Source organism: Pezoporus occidentalis, unplaced genomic scaffold (genome assembly GCF_034315485.1).
Source record: "Pezoporus occidentalis ecotype Australia unplaced genomic scaffold, CSIRO_AGI_Poc_V1 ctg109, whole genome shotgun sequence".
Classification (NCBI taxonomy): domain Eukaryota; kingdom Metazoa; phylum Chordata; class Aves; order Psittaciformes; family Psittacidae; genus Pezoporus; species Pezoporus occidentalis.
Genome location: NW_026912875.1, coordinates 1068827 through 1089283, shown reverse-complemented (window position 1 = coordinate 1089283; position 20457 = coordinate 1068827). Strand labels below are relative to the sequence as shown.

The 20457-nt window shown below is 38.4% G+C and overlaps 1 protein-coding gene across 11 annotated transcripts in view; it reads right to left on the bottom strand.

Moving 5' to 3' along the window:
* LIN28B (lin-28 homolog B) overlaps window positions 1-20457 on the bottom strand; it is a 100959-nt gene that overhangs the window by 63617 nt on the left and 16885 nt on the right. For 6 of the 11 annotated variants that reach the window (XM_062624550.1, XM_062624541.1, XM_062624529.1 and 3 more), the window contains one exon: window positions 20141-20328. In XM_062624550.1, the coding sequence (XP_062480534.1) occupies window positions 20141-20328 (188 nt within the window). The remainder of the gene's footprint in view (window positions 1-20140; window positions 20329-20457) is intronic. The other 5 variants (XM_062624568.1, XM_062624560.1, XM_062624523.1 and 2 more) reach the window with 1 other exon arrangement.

Here is a 20457-nt window from a genome sequence, read left to right as displayed (position 1 = left end):
AAATAGTTGTGCTAACTTTCAGTATTAAATGTCAAATAAACCATGCAAAATCTCAAGCCCTGGCTAAAGGTTACTGCATTATTTTACAGACAAAACAGTAGACCTTTGCCTTCCTCTTGCTGCCTTCCCAGTCTTTTTCCTGACTTGTGCATTCCTGTTTTAATGCAACAGTAGTATTCTCTGATGTTACTAGGGTCCTGTGTGGCTCACACAGTAGGGTCAAGAGAGATCACAACTAGAAAACCTGTGAAAAAGGAAAACAAAATGGAGAAGAGGCACCCGCAGAAGATGAAGGAAAGCCAGCAGAAATGCCTACAGCATACACTGCATTTTGCTCAGCAATCCCATAGTAGTGTTTCCTTGTCACCACCTGAGAACTAAAAAAAAAAAAAAGTCTTAAAGAAAAACTCTTCCTTGGTCAACCTTCCCAAATTTCCATGGGTAATTCTGAAATTATTTACTATAGGCTTTATCTTATTTGTAAAGAAATCAAGAGTTTATAATAAAATGCTGACCCACAAAAGCTAAGCTGATGGGAAAGCAGGTTTATAAAGTTTCTTCTTTGTGAAATTAGATATTTATGTATTTTTGCTCAGAAAAGTTCGATAGTGCTTCATTTTGTAAAATAAAGAAAATCCTGTGCTGTGCAAATACCTTTAAGTGGAAATTAAGTGTACATTTTATAGTAATTTTTCAAACATTACTTTCACAGCTAGTACTCCCTTTATAAATATTTTCTCACATGCAGCTTATTCTTTCTTATGTTAAATTTTCCATTTGTTAGCAACATACTTTCCCCCAACCACTGAACCAAGATAATCCGCTTACTGTTAATGTCACCGTGGTAACTTATTATAACCACCTGAAATCTGGAAATCAATAATGCCTGTAGAACAATCTACAAATAAAGATAAATGGTATTTTGTTCACCTAACTCAGTCTCTGCTAGAATAATGTACCAAATAATTCAGTTTGTTACAATATACCCCAAATTGATAACCTTCTCATTAATATCTGTGTGCCAGAAATGGCCATACCTTCTTTGGTCAGTCTTACATCACAGCAATGGTGTACAGTTATGATCCACTTAGACCATGTATGTAATGTCAGGGCACAACGTACACGAATTATTGTTTACAAGAGAAAAATGACAAATTAATCAAGCACTGATCAATGCAATAAATAAAAGTTACTGAAAAGTGTAACAATTTCCTCATACTTACATGTTGCAGTTGAAAAGTATTTTAGTGGCATTTGGCAATTTTTCTTTCTAAAATAAGTATCTAGATGCATTTACAGGAAAAGCAGATACAAACTCAAACCATATATAATTTTATGTATGAAAGACAACTTTATCATGAGGATCCTCATCAAATGCTATTAAACACAGAGCTTTGCTACTTGATAGGCTCCATTCATCAGTGACAGTCCAGCTGTAGAAAGAAAAGTATTTCCCAAAACTGTGGGACATACACTTTCTCAATTAAAACCAGCCACAGGCAGTGTTTCTCCCAAACCACCCTGACCTTGCTCAGCATAGGCTGTCAGCAGTCCCCTAAAGAGCTTCTGGATCTCTTACACTCCCACCCTCCCCATCCTAGCTGCCACTCATCCCCAGAAATCCTATACATAACATATATAGAATATATGTATATAAAGAAAGGCTCCTTCAATTTATTTACATCTGTATTACCTCCTCACCAAACAGCCTTCTGGGAGAGGGGCGGATTCTAATGTACAGTAGTAACGCATGTATCTGTAGCATAGTGCACCTTTGCCAGCCACAACTTGTGCCAATAAACAATTTTAAGGTAATCACTTCTGCTTTTTATCAAATACAACATCCTTCTGACTTTACATTAAATTAACAGCAACCAGACCTCAGCACTTCAATCTATCTACTAAATCTGCCCAGGTTATGTGTATGCAGCACCTAACATAATTTCATTGACCCTGCATAGCCAGAATTCAGTCCTACCTGCTCTCAGATAAATTAAGAGCCCATTCTGCAGCTTGCTGTGCAAGGAAGTCTTGCACAGAGCCCTGTTGAGGGCCTCGATCATCATCAGCCAATTTCAGTGAAGTCAAGTGATCTCTTAACTCTGTAGGTATGGTACTGTGATCCAGTGTTTTGCAGCACTGAACTCATACGAGAACAACAAACATGTCCACGTGCATGAGAAGTATTCAACAACATTTCTCAGTTCATCCAGGACATTTTAGTGGTTTATTTTGTTGAAAATATTTTTCAAGTGTCCTTAAAAGAAAACAAAAATTACCTTGCTTCAAAACAGAGATTAGACACCAAAAGAGCAGCTGTTTATGGCTTATTTGATGTAGGACTAGTTGGTCCTGAACCTCAGTCAATACAGCTAGCGAGTTCAGCTCACTAGGTATTTAAACTCAACAAAGTATAAATCATGGAGACTCTTCAAGGGAGACTAACTTGATCCCCCTGTAATATTAAGCAAAAGGTATGCCTAGTAAAGGAGACAGCTCAATTACACCTGCTAGCTATACACCAGCAGGGCAGTCATAACTTAAATCTCACCAATGGCAACGGGAATGTCACTCTCAAATGTTTCTATTTTTAAAAAAGTTACAGAAATGGACAGAGCCACTATCTACAGGACTGGATTGTTAACATCCTTTTCTAAAGGAATGAATACCAGACCAAGCACAGCACTGATACAAGGTGCAGTCATGAGGAGTGTACACCAACAGAGGCAGAGGTTCTGTGAGATGCAGCTGTGCAAAGTCTTGCTTTATCATTTTTTTCCTAGCTAGCAAGTTCAAACAGTAAGACTGAAGTGAAGTTCAGGAAACAAGACCTCCCATTTTATTTTGGCTCAGTTACTAAAAAATTAAACCAAACGGAGTGTTGTATTCTGTATTTCCTCAGGCTGCATGCTTCAACTTCTTTCTTCAAGTTAGCTCCAATTTTCACATAGCAGAGACAAAGCCCTATGAGCTTGCTGATACGAATGAAATTCAAACATGCAAAATAAACTACCAGTTTTTAGCTCAAAGAGCAAAGGAGCGGAATTCCTTCTCTAGTCAGTGGAACTGACATGGAAATCCACGTGAGAACATGAGACCAGGGGAGAGGAATGGGTGGGTAGGATTGCCTCTTCTAGCAAGGAAGAAGGTGGCTTAAGGCAATAATGAAACTGCAGTTATAACAGGGGAGAAAAAAAAACCCAGAGCAAAACCAACAACCAAAACAAAAGCCTAGCATGGCATCACATCTTCAGCAAACATTTTTTCTTCAAGATCAACAGAAATGCTTACTTAATTTAAAAATAACCATGTGGCATAATTCTGAGGGTCATAAAAACAGCAATGAAAAGTTTGATGTGTATCAGCTAAAATGTCATTAAAGCACTGGTGTATGGAATGACAATTACTTGGCCCTCAGAGATCTGTGATTTTGCACACTTGGGATTGTAAAAACAACATTTAACATTAACTTTAAAACCATACAAATAATTTGACATAGAAAGGTTAAAGTAAGTTGCCAACCCCAAATGAAACATTACCTAAATATTCTAGTTATCTGACATATGTAGTAAGAAAACTGCATTTTGTAAACAGCCCTATGTTTAATTGGAAAACCATAGCCAGACACACATGAAATAACTAAAATTGTAGAAAATCTCAGACAAAATTATCTGTACTTGAAATGTGAAATATTTCTGCTTGATAAACACTTTCAAAAAGTATGTGTCACCTATTCGAAGCTAACAATAAAAGTAAAAAGCAGCCTTGATTTCAAATAGCCCTGTGCTATTCTGAACCAACCAAAGCAACCTTAGCGTTCTGTTAGTACAAACTCCCTTCATAACATAGGCATCCACAAAAAATCGTTTGCAAGTAAAAATGTTATCAGAAGAAACCATGAGATTCCAGTGAAGTGGATGATGATGGGGGAAGAAGGAGCAACTCACACAAATGTTTCATAGTTAACGACACTACACAAATTCATCCATAGGAAAGACTGTCCCAGAGGGCTGAATCACCACACACCATTCACAGCCTAGAAGTGCATTTTGTATTTTAAAATGCAAAAAATACTTCTTTTAATTATACTGTTATAAACTACAGTAACAGAACTTGTAAAACAATTTTATACAATTCACTCACATACAAAAATCAACATATTGGAGACCTGCATTATGAAAGAGCACTTGGTTTTACTTGTTTTGCTGCAGAACTGTTGAGGAAGAAATATGTATATTTCATATATCGAATATAAAGTGTGTATATATATACACATTTTTTCTTTTTTTTTTAATAAAAAACCCTTGAGACTATCAATCCTTTCCTCAATTAAAAAAGTATTTTAAGTACTGAAACTATAGTTCTAACACAAGAAAAAAAATAACCCTGTCAGATCCATGCAGAACTTTGCCCAAGGCCAGACTAAAGACTAAGGCAGAAGACCAGTTTTAAAGGGCGATTAGTTATATGTCACATATTTAAGGTCGTAATCTTGAAACCTTTATTTACATGAATAGTTCTTATTTTAAAGAACAAGTGTTTGCAAGATTGGAATCCTGCAATCATTAATCTTTTAAAATTACTTTTTGGAAGAAGGACTATGTTCTCCTTCAAACCAAACAAAAGCAGATAATTCTGCTCAATATTTTGCAAAGTCTTTCTGCTGTCATGTTACAACACTCAGAAAAACTGTAAGCTGCAAGGTAAAGCACCACTGAAAAGTTCTAGTGTAATTGGTTGTTGGTAGAAAGTTATTTACTTTAAAATTTCAATTATATCTGTAAATAGGACTATTTCAACACAGCATGAAGTACATATTATTTAGGAGCACATTTTGCTTGATCGCTGAATTAAGAGGGAAAGTCTAGCTATTTACTGAGAGATCCAAGAAAATTCCCTGAATGTCTTAACTTTCTGTCATACCCACATTTAACTTTCCATCTAGTATTCTTTTTCCTCTAAGCATCAACGGATCAAGTAACAAATGCTTAACTCAGGTTTCATATGCTCCTTTCAGAGGAGCTCGCATTTATTTCCAAAGTCGTTTTTAACGTTAAGGGTAGAGGAGCCCCCTATCCTCTACAACCCTCCGCTGTGACGCCTGCACCCTTGTTTCCAGGGCAGGGAAAGGGCTGGGTGGCGGCCCTGGCCTGCCGGGGCCCCCGGTGGTTGCGGCAGCAGTTCCCGCAAGCCCCGCGCCGCAGAAGGCTAGTACGGTGGTAAGGAGGGAGGTGCCTTCACCTTCAGCCCCGACAAAAATAATTGAGGCGGTGAGGCGCCGCGCTTCGAGCTGCAGGGTCGCTGCCGCCAGAACGACCTGCGCCTGGCCGGGCAGCCCACGTGTGACGGCCACCGCCCCCCCCGGCGGGGCGGGAGACGCAGGCCCCGCGGCTGCACAACAAAGGGTGGCAGTGGCCGTTAGTCGCCCTCCTGAATGGGGCCTGCGGGCTGCCGCTAACTGTAAGGAACGCCAGCGGCTGCTGTCGAAGGCGGCGAGACCGCAGGTGGGACGCCTCCGCCCCGCCGAGCCACCAATCCCGCCGCCATCTTGCTGGGCAGCGCCCGCGGCTGCTGCGGGCCTGAGCCGGCTGGTGCCGCAGGCTGGGCCGGGCCCCCGGCGTGGGGGGCCGAGATAAGAACAAAGCGTTGGGTGCTTGCCTTAGCCAGGCTCAGTTTAAAAGTGTTTACATCTTCGACAGCCCCCTGTATAAACTGATGCTACCGTGGCGCTCAGCGCCTGCGTAAACCGTAGCAAACCTCCGGGGGGGGGGGAATAAACCCAAGTAATTCGCCAGGTCTTTTATCTGTAGTTGCTATATATTAATTTACTCCGTGGCTGATGGTAAATTGGTCCTGCAGCATAGCAAACGGTTATCATGCCCGCTGCACCATGACAGTGCTACAGCAGAGGGCAAGTGTGTGGTTTTGCTGCTGACAAGACACGGCACGGCATTAAACCCATTGATTCCAGGAGTACTGCCCCCTCCAGCGCGTCCAGCCTTTGTATGGCTCGTTCTGATCGGTCATTATCAAGATTCTCAAAGATACTAACCAGCATTTCCAGTTCTGCACTGTTTGATAAATTTGATTTTCTTTAAAAAAAAATATTTAAACCATATAAAGAGAGTAATAAAAAGACTCGCTTTGAATCTTCCGTATCACTTCCTCGGGCCATCTACCTAATGGGGGAGGACTGCGTTATCCACGGCAGCGGGAGACAGCGCGCAGCCCTGACCCCGGCTCCCTCAGCTGGGTCCGAGCGCCAGCAACTCGAGCCGGTTGGTGCGAATTCTTCCCGCCCGGCAATCCAGCCCGGCGCCGTCAGGCTACCGCGCCCAGGTGCGTTCCCTCTGCGAGTAGAACCCCCAAACGGCACTGTACCTCACCTGCCAATACCTGGTTGCCGGCCTGAATCCAGCTTCTTTAGCTTAGCGTTAAAACCGGTTTATACTGCTGCAGTAAACACACACACACACAACCAGCCTTCCTGCCTGTTCTGCCACTGACATGAAAGAGCAGAATGGAATCACCTGTCTTTTACATCAGCCGACCAATTAGTCTACATTTTATACATTTGTAACAGAGAACAGGATTTTAGATGTTCTGTTCACAGTGGTGGTAATGTTTTGCTGTTATGTTCACAGTGATGGTTTTAGATAAAAATAGGCATCAGAACAACAGCAACGAAATTTTGCAGTGATTCCATTCATGCACGTCTCAAGAGGTACTAAGAGCATTATCCCAGAGTCCCTTCATTACCAAAGTAGTTCATGACAACTTTTGTATTAGAAGGAAGCTGCCCTACTTGAATATTACCAACTGAACATACAATAAAAATACATCTATACAAGAAAAAAAAATCATAGCTTATTCTTTGCAAGATGAGAGGTCCATGCACACCAACTGTAGCAGAACCAACTGGCTAATCTTGTTGGCAAGAAGAAAAATTAAGACCCAAAAATCTTTACTTTTGGCCCCTTATAGATAATAATTACATAGATTTGTAATGCACTGACCCAGAAGGGGACTGGCTGGCAAATTTCAAAAACCACTGTTACAATTAGCATCCCTCTCTGCCATTCCTTTATGCAGCAGAATCCAAACTGATCTACATTGTTAAATGTATTTCCTGAAATAGGCATGGACACCTTAGAAGATGAAGTCTTGTAGCCAAATATTTACGAGATCTTGCATTAATTCATAATGAATATTTCATTTTGTTTTTTTTTTTAATATAATATCTAGGTTTTGCTAATTTAGTTTCTCAATGCTTGAATGTAGTTTTTTTAACAGTAGCACTTTAATAGCAACATTGCTACCAGAGAGCTCTTGATAAGATTAGTCAAATTCATGGAAACTGCACATTTACAAATCTTAGCGTCTCCTTTAGACATGAAAATATTTTGTCTCATAAAGGTGTCAAAATTATTGTAATGTAGTCAATATTTTCCAACAAACCAATTTTTAAAGGAAACGAGGATTACTGTTTTTCATATAGCTTTAGCATGTATCTGTATTGATTGATAATTTAATCCCATGTTTATTTATGAAATAATTTTGTCAATCATCTTTAAAAAACTGGCAATGAGATGCTAGTGTGCCCAGAAGAACAATGTGCTAGCAAGACACACAAATTCAGATTAGCTTTGTTAAACCGTTGGAATTAAACAACACCCCCCCACACACTAAATTTGCTACATGTTAATTTAAGTGAAGAAAGCCATAGATGGGTACACATTTTTATTCTCTTACATATCATCAGTAAGTAATTTTCTGGCAAGTTAGTTCTCTTTTAGACCCAAAATGCCAGGAATATCAAACCCCCACAAAATGGCAAAGCTAAACTTAAACTAATGAAGACCCTGGTGAAAATGAACAAAGGAAGCCAGTAGAGTGTCTTCTGCCACATAAATAGAAGAGTCACATTTCTCATGACATACATAGTGCAGCTGAATGTGCTGCAAGAAATTTAGATGAACTTTCATATATTGTAAGTTCATAAAAATAATTCTATTATATAATTAGCTTAGGGGGCACTTTAAAGACTGCAAAGCATTCACAATCATAGTAAAAACAAGTACACCAAATGATGGTATATACCCACAAGACTCCTCCAACATTTATTTAATCAAACTTTTCTGGTTTAAATATCTAAGCTCCCAAATGAAACTATCAGAAAAAGACTCTTGAGAGAAATTGTGCATACCTGTTGAAACTTCTTGGTAACTATTTCACCGGTTTCACCTGGCTCAACATTTCATCTGTTAGTAACATTTGGTCCCTGAAATGTAGTTAGAATATACCATGCTACTTTCAAAATCCATGTTAAATGGAGGAGAAAACAGAAACTAAGTTAACCAGTTTTTAAGACTTTACTAAACAGATTATATTCATCACCCTAAACCCATAAATATTATAACAAAATCCAATGCAAATTGCCTCAATACTTTTCAAGAGAATATAATATACTATAGGTGCATTTCATGACACCTGTTGTGGTCAGTGCTGGTTTAGCTCCCTTGAAATGGGCATACCATAAATTAAGAATAAATACTAAATTACATATGCATACCCCCCCCATTATAACTACAAAAACTTTGTATTGCTTTATATATAATTAAAAACCAGATTCCCATATGGAAAATGTATTAATATGTAGGAGATCACAAAAAATGTTGATGGCTTGGCTTTGAGTGACAGAGCACTGGAACAGGTTGCCCAGGGGGGTTGTGGAGTCTCCTACGTTGGAGATATTCAAGGCCCGCCTGGACAAGTTCCTGTGTGATGTACTCTAGGTTACCCTGCTCTTGCAGGAGGGTTGGGCTAGATGATCTTTTGAGGTCCCTTCCAACCCTTGGGATTCTGTGATTCGCGAGCAAAGATTTGGGAAGGGCTTTAACCACACTTATTATCAAATCCTGAACACTAAAATACTCAGTCTTTGGCAAAAGAACAGTGTTTCAGCTGTAGCGATTTTAACAGTCTAATCTTAATCCATTTACAGTTATCACCAATTAAAGAAATTATCATCCAAGGAAGAAGTACTACCGGTGTGAAACAGATTCACAATACTCCCATAAGCATGGAAAGAGCTATCACTTTCCAATAAACTATTAATAATTGTCAGTAAAAAAGAAACTACTGTATTATAAAAATGAAATAATCTGCCATTTAGAAAAATATGTAATTGCTTAATGAAAATAAATTAATGAAGATTAATGTAAAAATTCTTTGGAGAAACTGAATCCACCAGTTACATTATGAAACATAAAAAAGATTGTGTTGCTCAGAGCAGCCTGCAGATTAATTTTGAGAAGCATCTACTGTCATGCAAATATATTAGTCATTAAATGCAAAGACCTCATATCAAATGAAAAATGTATTTTTATTTTTTACAAAAATCATTGCTAATTTCTACTGAAGACAAACATAAGCATAGATCAAATTTAAAGGAACCTTCACAACCAGTGTTTTGAATTTAAATAATTTTAAACATTTTAAGTAATTTTTAAGCATTTGATCAGATTTTTGAATGTTTAGAACTTTTTGTTTGTTTTGTTTAATTCTTGAGGAAGAGAAGGTATTGTTAAGAGGAAAATCTGTCAGCCTACTTTCTTAGTGTAGATAACAGACTATAGACCAGGAGAATTAAGCACTCCTTCATGAAAAATGTGGTATTTACTGCTGCATTAAGTGTTTGCAAAGGCATGAATTAACACAGTTAGACTAAGCAAAGATTTTATCTTCAGATGTACACTTCTGCTTGATAATCTTGAATACGATTTTTATCTTGACAACACACCTTGACAATCGTTTGCTCTTTCATCATCTACAGTTCAATCCCACAGTCCTCTCTCTGTCACTAGTCCTTTAATGTCAACGGTGACATGCAGAGTTTCCTGTAAAGAAACTCTTAGTTTCTGGTATCGTTTATTCATGCATACATTTCACATCCAGATCAACTGCCTTACAAGTAATGTCTATCTTTAACAATTATCACTAATTTACATTTAACATCCAGATCAATTGCCTTACAAGTAATGTCTACCTTTAACAATTATCACTAATTCCTGAAGCCAATTAAAAACACTTAAAAAATTATTTTACTTTTATCTTTGTTTCTACGTTGCCATAGTTTCTAAACCAGAATTGCACACAATGAACAGGATGCCTTGCTGAATGTCCTGCTAATTAAAATCAGTGTGCACGCTAAAGCCCCAGATCCTTCTACAAGAAACCATATGTTCCTTACAGTGTAGCTTCCACCCTGCATTTCCCATCCATTAACCAATTTTTGCAAAACATGCTACCTGAAAACATTAAACAGATGCGATTTTGATTCATATAGAACAGCTATTACAAATGTAACATGCTTTCTTTAAGTAACACACACACTAAAATCCCCCAAAACAAACAATGAAGCAAGCACAGCAGGTTTGGCACAGCCAAATGAGAATTTAATCACTAGTGGAGGACTATTAGGCACTATGGCAAAATGGAAACTTTCGGACTGACTGCCATTTACAAATATTTGATGACCATATTATGCCTCCAAATCTGTAACTGTCCACAGCCTCCTGCCTGGACAGAGCATTCAGCTACTTCTTCCTCACCATGAATCAGTGCTCTCTCTTGTATCTGGGTAGACTCTACATCCCTTAGGCTGGGAACAAGATCCTGAGGGACTCTGCCAGGAGGATTCTGAACCTTCACCTTATGAACACAGATACACAATACTGCAGTTACAAAGTTTTTCAGAAGTTTTTCCAATACCTACCACATCCCACTGCTCCCACCAGAAATCAAAGGACCTGCACAGGTGGCCCCAACTGTCTCTGGGTTACTGAATAGCTGTTCAAGATCCCAAGGGGCTTTCACCGCAAGGGTGAACTTCCTTCCCCGTCAACAGAACCTGCCTGCACTATGGTGACGGGTCTTGCTCCCATTAGGAGCATTTTACATACTACTTCCACCAGTCTCTCTTCCTGTGAGGGAAAGATTTAGGATTGAGCAATTTTTCAACACAGAGATGAAAAACCCCACAACATTATCAGCCCAAGAGAGCTTTGCATTGAAGCAGTCTGGCAGATTAGTGATCAGGTGAATTTAGGTAAGACATTAAATATTATACATTCACAGTACCAAAAAAGTAGCATATGGTGAAAAGTATATACAAGTAACATAAGTGCCAAGTGTTAAGTTGTATAAATTTAACTTTTAATTAAGCAGCACTAACCCAAATCCAAGTTTACTACCCTAAGATTTAGGCACTGTACAGGGAACAAATCAGACCACAGTAAGACCCACAAGTTTTGGAGGGCAAAAAGGACACTTACACACTTACAAAACCAAAAGGATGTAAACTACATTCTTCCAGTAAAAGCATTCATACAAGAGACTTAAAATCCACTCTTAATGTTGAGTTTGTTGAACAAGTTTCACAGGTCAGTGGGACTACTTCACATGAGAAGACTGAACAGAATTTGTCCCATCAGGTCTGTAATATCCATAAGAAAACAAAAGAGATGTCATGGTTTTGTTACATCGGATGAGCTTTTGTTGAAGCAATTCTCAAATTTCCATTCACTTAATGTACTATTGTTTTAGTATCTGGGGGAGAGGGTAGCAAACAGGTTTCTGAATAGTTTTTAATCTTATTCCACTTTAGTGTCAACAATGGCTAATTCTCAAGATGGGCAATCTACATAGAATCATAGAATAGTTAGGGTTGGAAAGGACCTTAAGATCATCTAGTTCCAACCCCCCTACCATGGGCAGGGACACCTCACACTAAACCATGTCACTCAAGGCTCTGTCCAGCTTGGCCTTGAACACGGCCAGGGATGGAGCATTCACAACTCCTTTGGGCAACCTGTTCCAGTGCCTCGCCACCCTCACAGTAAAGAACTTCTTCCTTATATCTAATCTAAACTTCCTATGTTTTAGGCCAGGTAATTAAACAGGGTAAGATAGCAATATAAACCAGTTAATTACAGGGAGTTGTTGGGAGTCTAATCCAAAGTCTACAGAAGTCATCTTGGGTCTATTAGGTACATTCTATATTAAAACATTTTTATATATTTTTCTATTTCAAATATAACGAGTCTAAGAATATTCAGAAATTACTACACATGGTCAGTGGAGGCTTTTTAAAACCCATATTTCCACTAAAATTATATTATTACAAATACTATTACTAGCTTGCAAAACCCAACTGTAAAATGAAATAAAACATTTTAAGAATAGCACAAGTACACTGTTAAGACATTTTAAAGACACCTGTACTGTGAAAAAATACAAGCTTATGCTTATTCTAGTCTGCTTGAAGCACACAATGTACAATGAATGTAATAATGGCATAAGTGTTTTCTGACAGAGCATCGTAAAAATCTGTAGTAGTCATGGAATGTTACTTTGATTTTGTAGACAAATTCATACACTACAAATATTAGTATAGCTATTCACTCTGATTATATAGCTATTCACTCTGTTCTTACTTGTTAAACAATGTTACAGGTGAAAATACTAATCTATGATGCTAACAAAACCAATCCAAATATTTCATCCTCCCTCCTTCCAAAAAATGTAATTCTACACTAGATTAGAACTTTTGAATAGAAAGTATATGTGTGATTTTTCTTGCCTCCTGCACTGGTAATCTAACAAAGATATTCTACACACGTCAGATAAACTTTTTGATGTATTGATGTATTTAATTTTCAAAGTTGTATGTCTGGAATAATGAAGGAGCTATACCTTTCAGATTATCAACTACTTTCACTAAGCTTTCACCTATCTGCTAAAAAAGATATATCGAAATAATTCTGGAAGTACCCTGTAAATGTACTTATTTTTATTCTGAAGAAGAAACACACGTAATTGTGGTGAAAAGTCATCACTTTGTTTTGTTCTGTAAGTAGTGCTGTATTAAAACTGCAATTCAGTATATTTCAATGCTACAGCTTAATTGTAATCAATAAAACAAGAAAGATAAACATGTAAGATTGAACTGAAAGATTCCTGTAACATTCCAAGGAAAATTCAGATGCTTGTACTCATCCCAAAATACCCACAAGTACCTTTTTTCTTTAAAAGTCAGTAACATCTCTCTGTCATCTCTCTGTCCTCAGCTGAAGGTTAACACCAGTATTCTGCTATTTTGTTTGCACCAGAGGAGACTGCAGTTTCATTCACATTTCTGTAAGGTCTCTTTCCTCCTATACCTTCTCCTCGTCCTGGCAGCTGCTTGTTTGCATCTTTGGCTGCCCTTCCATGGTGCCAATACTGCCCACCCTTGATCTGTGGGGATTATGGGGTTCCTCCATATGAAAAATGGTAAAAATCAGATACGAAAGCCAAAATTTCCCCAAGCTGAGTTTGCCACGCAACTTCACAAGCAGTTCTGCTAACCCAACAGGGGGAGTGCTATAAAAGCTGTTGAAGCTTACTTAAGCAGCAGCACTGCTGCCAAAAGTAAAAGTAAAATCACAGCCATATAACTCCCACCACGAAGGGTGGATGTAGGAGTTTCAACCTCCACCTGTTCACCACACTGCTACTGCAAAGCCAACTCAGCTGCTGGCATAGCAGCTGCTGACCTGTTGCATGCTACAGCTTTGCATGTTAGGAAAAAACCAAAATCAGTGGCAGTTTTCCTTAATACAGTGGACTATAAAGCTTGTGGCAGTTTCCACAGCTGCTCTGCAAGCAGCTGAGCCATCTCGAGAGAGAGGATCTGGAATTCCCTGTAGCCATCTCCTATGGAGTTAACACACACACTCCACACACCCCCATTTTAAGTCAGCCACAATAATCTGAGAAAAAGACTGGACACCAGTTTCTGCAACTAAATATGCTTGAGCAAGCAGAAGCACTTCCCTGCCTTCCATGCCGAAGTGTTTACTGATATTCTGCTGATGAAAAAGCAATTTAAGGATTCACTGCTTTCACCAGTGATAGCCAGCAAGCAAAAGCTATTCCAGACCTGTCCTGAGTAACTACCTCAGCTAAGTGTCTTAATAACATAATGTTTTTTTAACAGTCACAATAACTTTCAGCTGATTTAACAAAAGCGGGGAAAAGCACCCTTAAATACAGGAATGAAAAATGTAACCATATGTTATTTGTTTGTATTTGTTTAAGAAACCTGAAATGGGCTTTACCCCTGGCTTCTAGGTTCCTAGGATCTTACTTAAATTATATGTCCACTTTTATACACTTCTGTAGAAATTGATGGGCCTAATTTTACTCCTGTTGATAGTGGGGAAAGATGACAAGCCTTTACTGACATGGGTTTTTAAGGAAGATTAATGAAACAGTATTTACGTGGGAGTCTATTTTGTAAAGGGTCTAAAACAAAACTCTGGATCGCTCTAGATGTATTTACTATCCTCAGTAATGTAGCTGCATACCAGAGCAAGCAACAATAACGTTTTCCCCCATTTGACAATTCACTTCCTTTTAGCTTTGGTTCATGTATCTGCTTTGATATCTTATGTTTGTGCCCCAGACAAAATATCCTCTTCCTTCCAGTATCCCAACCCCTGTGCACAACTTCCTCAGGCTTGGGGAAAAGGAGGATAGCATGCTCTGGAAAGGGTGTACTTACTGCTCTGCCAAAGAGGGAAACCTCCCTTAAGACAAAGAAGTCCTATTGCTGGCCTCTGTCTCTGGGCAGCTTGTAATTTTTGCTTGTCAACATTTAGTGTTCAAACCTCCTCAGCAAAATCTGATCTGATTCAGCACCATTTAGGTTTAATGGGACTTGCCATTCAGTTAAATACTGTGTAAGCATACTGATAAAAATGCACTCTAATGTCCGGTTTAGAAGTAAATACATGAAACCTAGAAAGTACTTCTACAGATGGCAGCTCCATAACCTAAATAACAAGTTACAAGTTACTTCACTCAACCATCTTAAACCATCAAGCTCTCAGTGAAGTATTTTGCCATCTGTGTCCAGCGTCCGTAGGTAGCACTTGAAATGTAGGACTTGGCCTAATGAGTAGCCTAAATAAATAAATAAATAAATAAATAAATAAATAAATAAAGGTAATTCCAAACAAGGCTGTACTGCTCTATACCACAAATTCATTGTCCCCATAATTTAAAAGTCAATTTTCTCTGTATGCTCCAAGACAGCTTGTGAGTGCCAAAGCTTGGGTCTGGATCTCCAACAGTTACCCATTACAGATTCTACATGTGTTGAGGCTGCTGAACACTTTGACACCCACATCTTTAGTGTAGGTCTGATCTCTGACATACTTGCTCACTGCAGACACAAATTTACTCCCCATCTGCTTCCTTCCTCAGCTTCCCTCTCTAAATCCTGCTAGACCTTTTTGTGTTGATTAGGACTGGGCTTGCCTGGTCCCCTGCAGAAGTCAAATGACAAGTTTATAACTGCATACTCTGCATGAGGACTTCTATGCTTCAAATGGGTATTGCTATGTGGTATTTAACAATAAGGAGGAAGATAATATTGATCCCACTTGCTTGCCCAAGAACTTCCAGTTATCCTGAGCAATGAAGTAGCTTTTTACAGGCTCCTAATAATGCAGAAATGGAAAATATATGCTAGAAGAATGAATACATCCTTGCAAAAGCACAGGATCACGTCACAACATGAGAAAGTCAGCATTGCGTATCATGCCGTGTCCAACTTTATCGTAGAAAAAGTAGTTCAACTGTAGCTAAAGTACCAAGAACTTAGAGAATAGGCATCTGATTTTATCTCAAAAAGAATGGTTGGTGAAATTAAAGGAATACTTCAGATGCTCCTTAAATGTTTAATTTTCCATTTATTCTTTGGTTTACTATCATAGTTGAAGACTCCCCTCCTCTGGTATAGGTACTTGCAACAAGAAGAGCAAAATTTGTAACATAAAAAAATTATAGTGCAGTGCAGAAGAACTCAGTGAAATTAAAAAAGGCTCTTTTCCGTTTTTATTAGATTTTGTAATAACAGTAACTTGCAGCAACAGTAAGAAAGTTCAGATAAAAGTGAAAAATTTCAAACCAACCATGTTCCTTTTCATGAGAAAAATAAAGTACACCAACTCCTGCGTGCTGCTCCTCCCTTCCTTCCTCTCCCCACCTCATAAAAGAGAATCCCAAAGAAGGACCACATTTAAGGTCCCAGTTCAGAAATCCTGTATCAATCCCCTTAATGTGCTAAGAATTTTGGACTACAGAGCCAGGTCACAACAGACATCTCACTGAACAATTCATCTCGTTATGAAAGACCACATTACTCGGAAACATTATGTAAAATTATAACCTTTCATATTCACAAACATGTATTTAACTACATCTGTTTATATCTGGCACCTTTCATTATCATCTTTAACATCTGGGATTCACACTATGCAAAGGAAAACAGACACGGTCATCTAACTTAGTGTGCAAAAAAGAATGCACAGCATTTTTACCTTACTGCCAGCACCCAAAACAGCTGTGCATATCTTAGTTGTGTGCACAATTTTAAATATGTAAATAACATTTTAATAAACTTCACCCATTTCTCTGATTTCATGAATGCTTGAGCTGTTCTTAGCAACGAAGACCTTTCTTCATGTGCACCACGAATGTTTTCACTTGTTCAACCCTCCAGTCTGTTTTATCCTTTGACAGACCTTTTTCTAAAACTTAACAGGAGTTGCACACACATAACTGTGCAGAATAAAAGCAAGCTATATTATTCATTCCATTCTAACTTTTTGTAAGTCCAAATGACAATACTGAGCCAAATTCAGTAAGGTGCACATTCCTTGGATTTAACAGCGTTAAAAATGACTAACATGGCTACTCTTCATTTTTTGTAAAAAACCCACAGTAGACTGGGTACATTGCTGCATTGGATATGGCTTGTCTTCAAAAAAACTTAAATAGTTTTCAGGACTTGCAATTTGATATGACACTGAATGACTCGAGCACTTGACTTAAAGATATAAGAATAAAGCTAAAAAGGAGAAGAGTGTAGATGTTTGTAAGTGTACCCTATTTACATTGTACACACGCAGATGCACATATATAATGATTTCTACCTTAATGCATTTAGCTCTTGGTATGTTATTACCAGAAGGGTAACAACAAACAACCTGAAGGTACTTCAGAAGATCAATCAAAATGGTGAGTCCTGAAGAAAGGACTTAAAAGGCAAGAGTTAAAAACTCAAATACTGCAGCTATTTCATGAACAGAACTTTCACTGGGTGAAGGGAAAGAGAAGTTCAAACAAAAGCACTGTCCTCTAAAAATATATCAATTTATACAACTAGTGAAGCACTGACTTTAGAAAAACACGTCTGTAATCTGCACACAACAAAGGGGGAACTCCAAGAGGAAAGCAAAATTATTTATTGCAAACTTTAAAGTGTAGGTATAATCAGTTTAAACTATTGCAGGAATTTTGACTCATAGCAAGACCTCATAAACTAGGCATAACCTCACCAAGAAGAAGTAAGATAAAGAAGTAAAAATATTGTTGCAGGGTTTAAACTAGCTTTGACAGGACTTGAACTAAATGAAAGTTTTTTTCCTCTGTTTAGACTGTCTGATTCTACAAAATTATACTAGTAGTTACAATCATTGCAGAATGAATGAATGGATGCAACACTATGTGCACACACTTAACTAGATTGTGAAGTGTTTTCAAAGCAGTTTTGAACACCAATATTTTGTTTCAACAGATGAATAAACTAATATCAAAAAGGCTTTTTCACATGCCTAAATTTTTCAAATTAATTAAACTAATAGGAATAGGGTCAAATCACTGTTTGGGCAACAGAGTCTCCTGTACAGGGAGCACTGTTAAATAACATCACCGATTTAAAGACATTTTTATGCTCTGGCTGCTACTGTTACCACTGGTCAGGTAGTCAGCTAACAGAAAGCATTCTATGCAGTAAGATAAATTACCTAAAATGTACTCTGAAATAGATACTGCTTCTCTCCATTAAACAGAAAAGTACTGCTTTTGACAGATGGAAAGAAGATTCATGTCACCATGAAGTTTACATATATCCCAGATTTCATCAGAAAGAAAAAGGTGAGAAACTTTCTTTCTTGTAAGAGCTATCCGCTGCAGAATACTAGTAACTCAGTGAGACATATCTCTGAGTAATACTAAAATTACTGAGGCTCACAGTTCATGTACATTGAAACACGCTGGTTTTTACTGCATTTTACACTGTAGCATAGAGTCTGGTCTTAGAAACCTAAAGATACTGATAAACTGTAGATTATTAAACTGCAGACAAACATGTCTAACATTTCCTTCTTGTTCCTTCCTTAAGGGTCACAACTAAATAGTGACTTCCAAATTTAATACATACTTTTTTTTATTACTTGCTATGACTACTTTCCATTATGGAACAGCACATCTTGTCTAGTATTACTTAAATGTATTCCATTATCATGCAGTTCAACACTTCTCTATTTCCACAGCTCTCAGGATATTTGTTTCCAAATGTGTTTTTTTATTAACATTGCTATGCTCCAAATGTTTGCCTTCTGTTATTTCAGGAACAAAAAGAATGACTTGTATTAACACAAAATTAGATTAGGAAAAACGTTTGTTATCTGTAAATTTATAGAACTGTGAACAGCAATTTCACGACTTAAGAATGTACAAAGAAGGTAAGAAAGGGGGAAAAACTGAAGGAAGACTGCTCTTTCTTTGATACGTATTTCATTCATTCAGTTCCGAGAAGAAAAAGCAGCAGCGAAGAGGGGGCATCTCATATGCCAGTATAAAACAGTGCAGGAATTCAGTAAGTTCACTACTGGTTTCTATACTGTGTACATAATTCCAAATTCAAGCAACTAATATTGATGTGCAGTCCCTTAGGCACAGGGTACATGTAAGGCACCAAGATCTGAAACCCACTTCACCAGCACAAGGAGCAAGGCAGCATGCAACAGCAGTAGCATTATTTCTAAATTTGTCACCTTTTTATTAACCTAATAAAATGTGTATTCTTTCAAAAAGCCTGATGACAGTTACCACAAAACAAGGCTGGACCATCAAATGGAACACTGAAAGGGAATCACTATATAATCATGGAACATGCCCCCCCCATCATTGCAAACGTCATAGAAAATGGACAAGCACGTAAAGAGTTAAGATGCCTTTTTGCCTTCCTAACATGGCCCTAGCCAAACCCAAAATGGTCTCTTTACCTGACACCGCTCTGCTCTGATCACAGAGAAGATGGGTGAAATTCAACATAGCATTGTTACAACTGGAGACTAAACAGAAGGACCAGGGAAGGTCTACACATGCTCCTGCTCCACAAACCACAGTACAGACATTGGGAAGGGTTCCCTTAACTTTATCATTTTGTACATATCTTGCATCTGAAACTCCACTGCATGAAGGCATCCATACCAGCTTCCACATTCAAAATACAAACACCGTTAATGTGCTTAAAAATAAAACCAATGGCCACACACCCCTTCTGTCCCCAACAGCTTTACAAAAACACTGCTTTTGGTCTGATTCCTGAATTGTTACACTTTTTTTTTTCCTCTATAAAGGAGTATTTAAAAATCAACCAACCAAACCACATGCACGCTTCAGTGTATCACCACAGGGACACTCTCAGATCTGAATTACTGCAAAATTACAGTGTAATTATGTCTGAATTTCACTAACTAATCTCAGATGATCTTTTAACAAGTAATTCGAGGTTTACAAGAAAAGCATTTAAAATTGTATTCAAATGTTATCTGAATGAAACCCTACGTTTATTTATCCTTTTCCAAGCTTAATTTTAATCAGTTTCCACAGAAAGGCATATCTGCTCCTGATCAGGCTGGTGACAAATTATAAACTTAGTAAAAAAAAATAATAATTGTGTGGCCTTTGAAACAAGAAGGAGAAGCTTCTAACCAAGGAGGAAAATATGAAGAACTACCATTATCCCGTTGCACAAACCTCCAGCCACAGAGACTAAAACACAAGCTAACAACCTTATTTACTCAAATTGCCCGCTGCCAACAAAACTACTATCTAAGGCAATTACAGATGTACCTAAATACCTAGGAAAAACAGGTTACATCTCTGCATGTGAAACTGGAGTCCCACTGAGCTCAACCAAATGTGGCAGGCTGAGATAGAAGACAAAAATGGGTCTTACTTGGTGTACAAAGACATCAACTGGAGACTCCAAGGGGCTTCCCTCTCGGTTGCTCATGGAGATGAACCCAAATCCCATTCTCACATTGAACCATTTGCAGTGGCCGGTTCCGTGCAAAACCTGGGATTCCTCCTCTTCTTCCTGCTCCGGCAACTTCCCGGGCTCGTCTCCACCTTTACTCGCCCCTGCTGAGGAAGAGGGGGAAAGGCGCGGGGTAGGAGAGGTGGGGAGGGAGAAGGAGGGGAGCAAGTGAGAAGGGGGGAGAAAGACAAGGACCGGGGGGGGACAAGATGCAAAGCGAAGAGTTAAATTCTGGT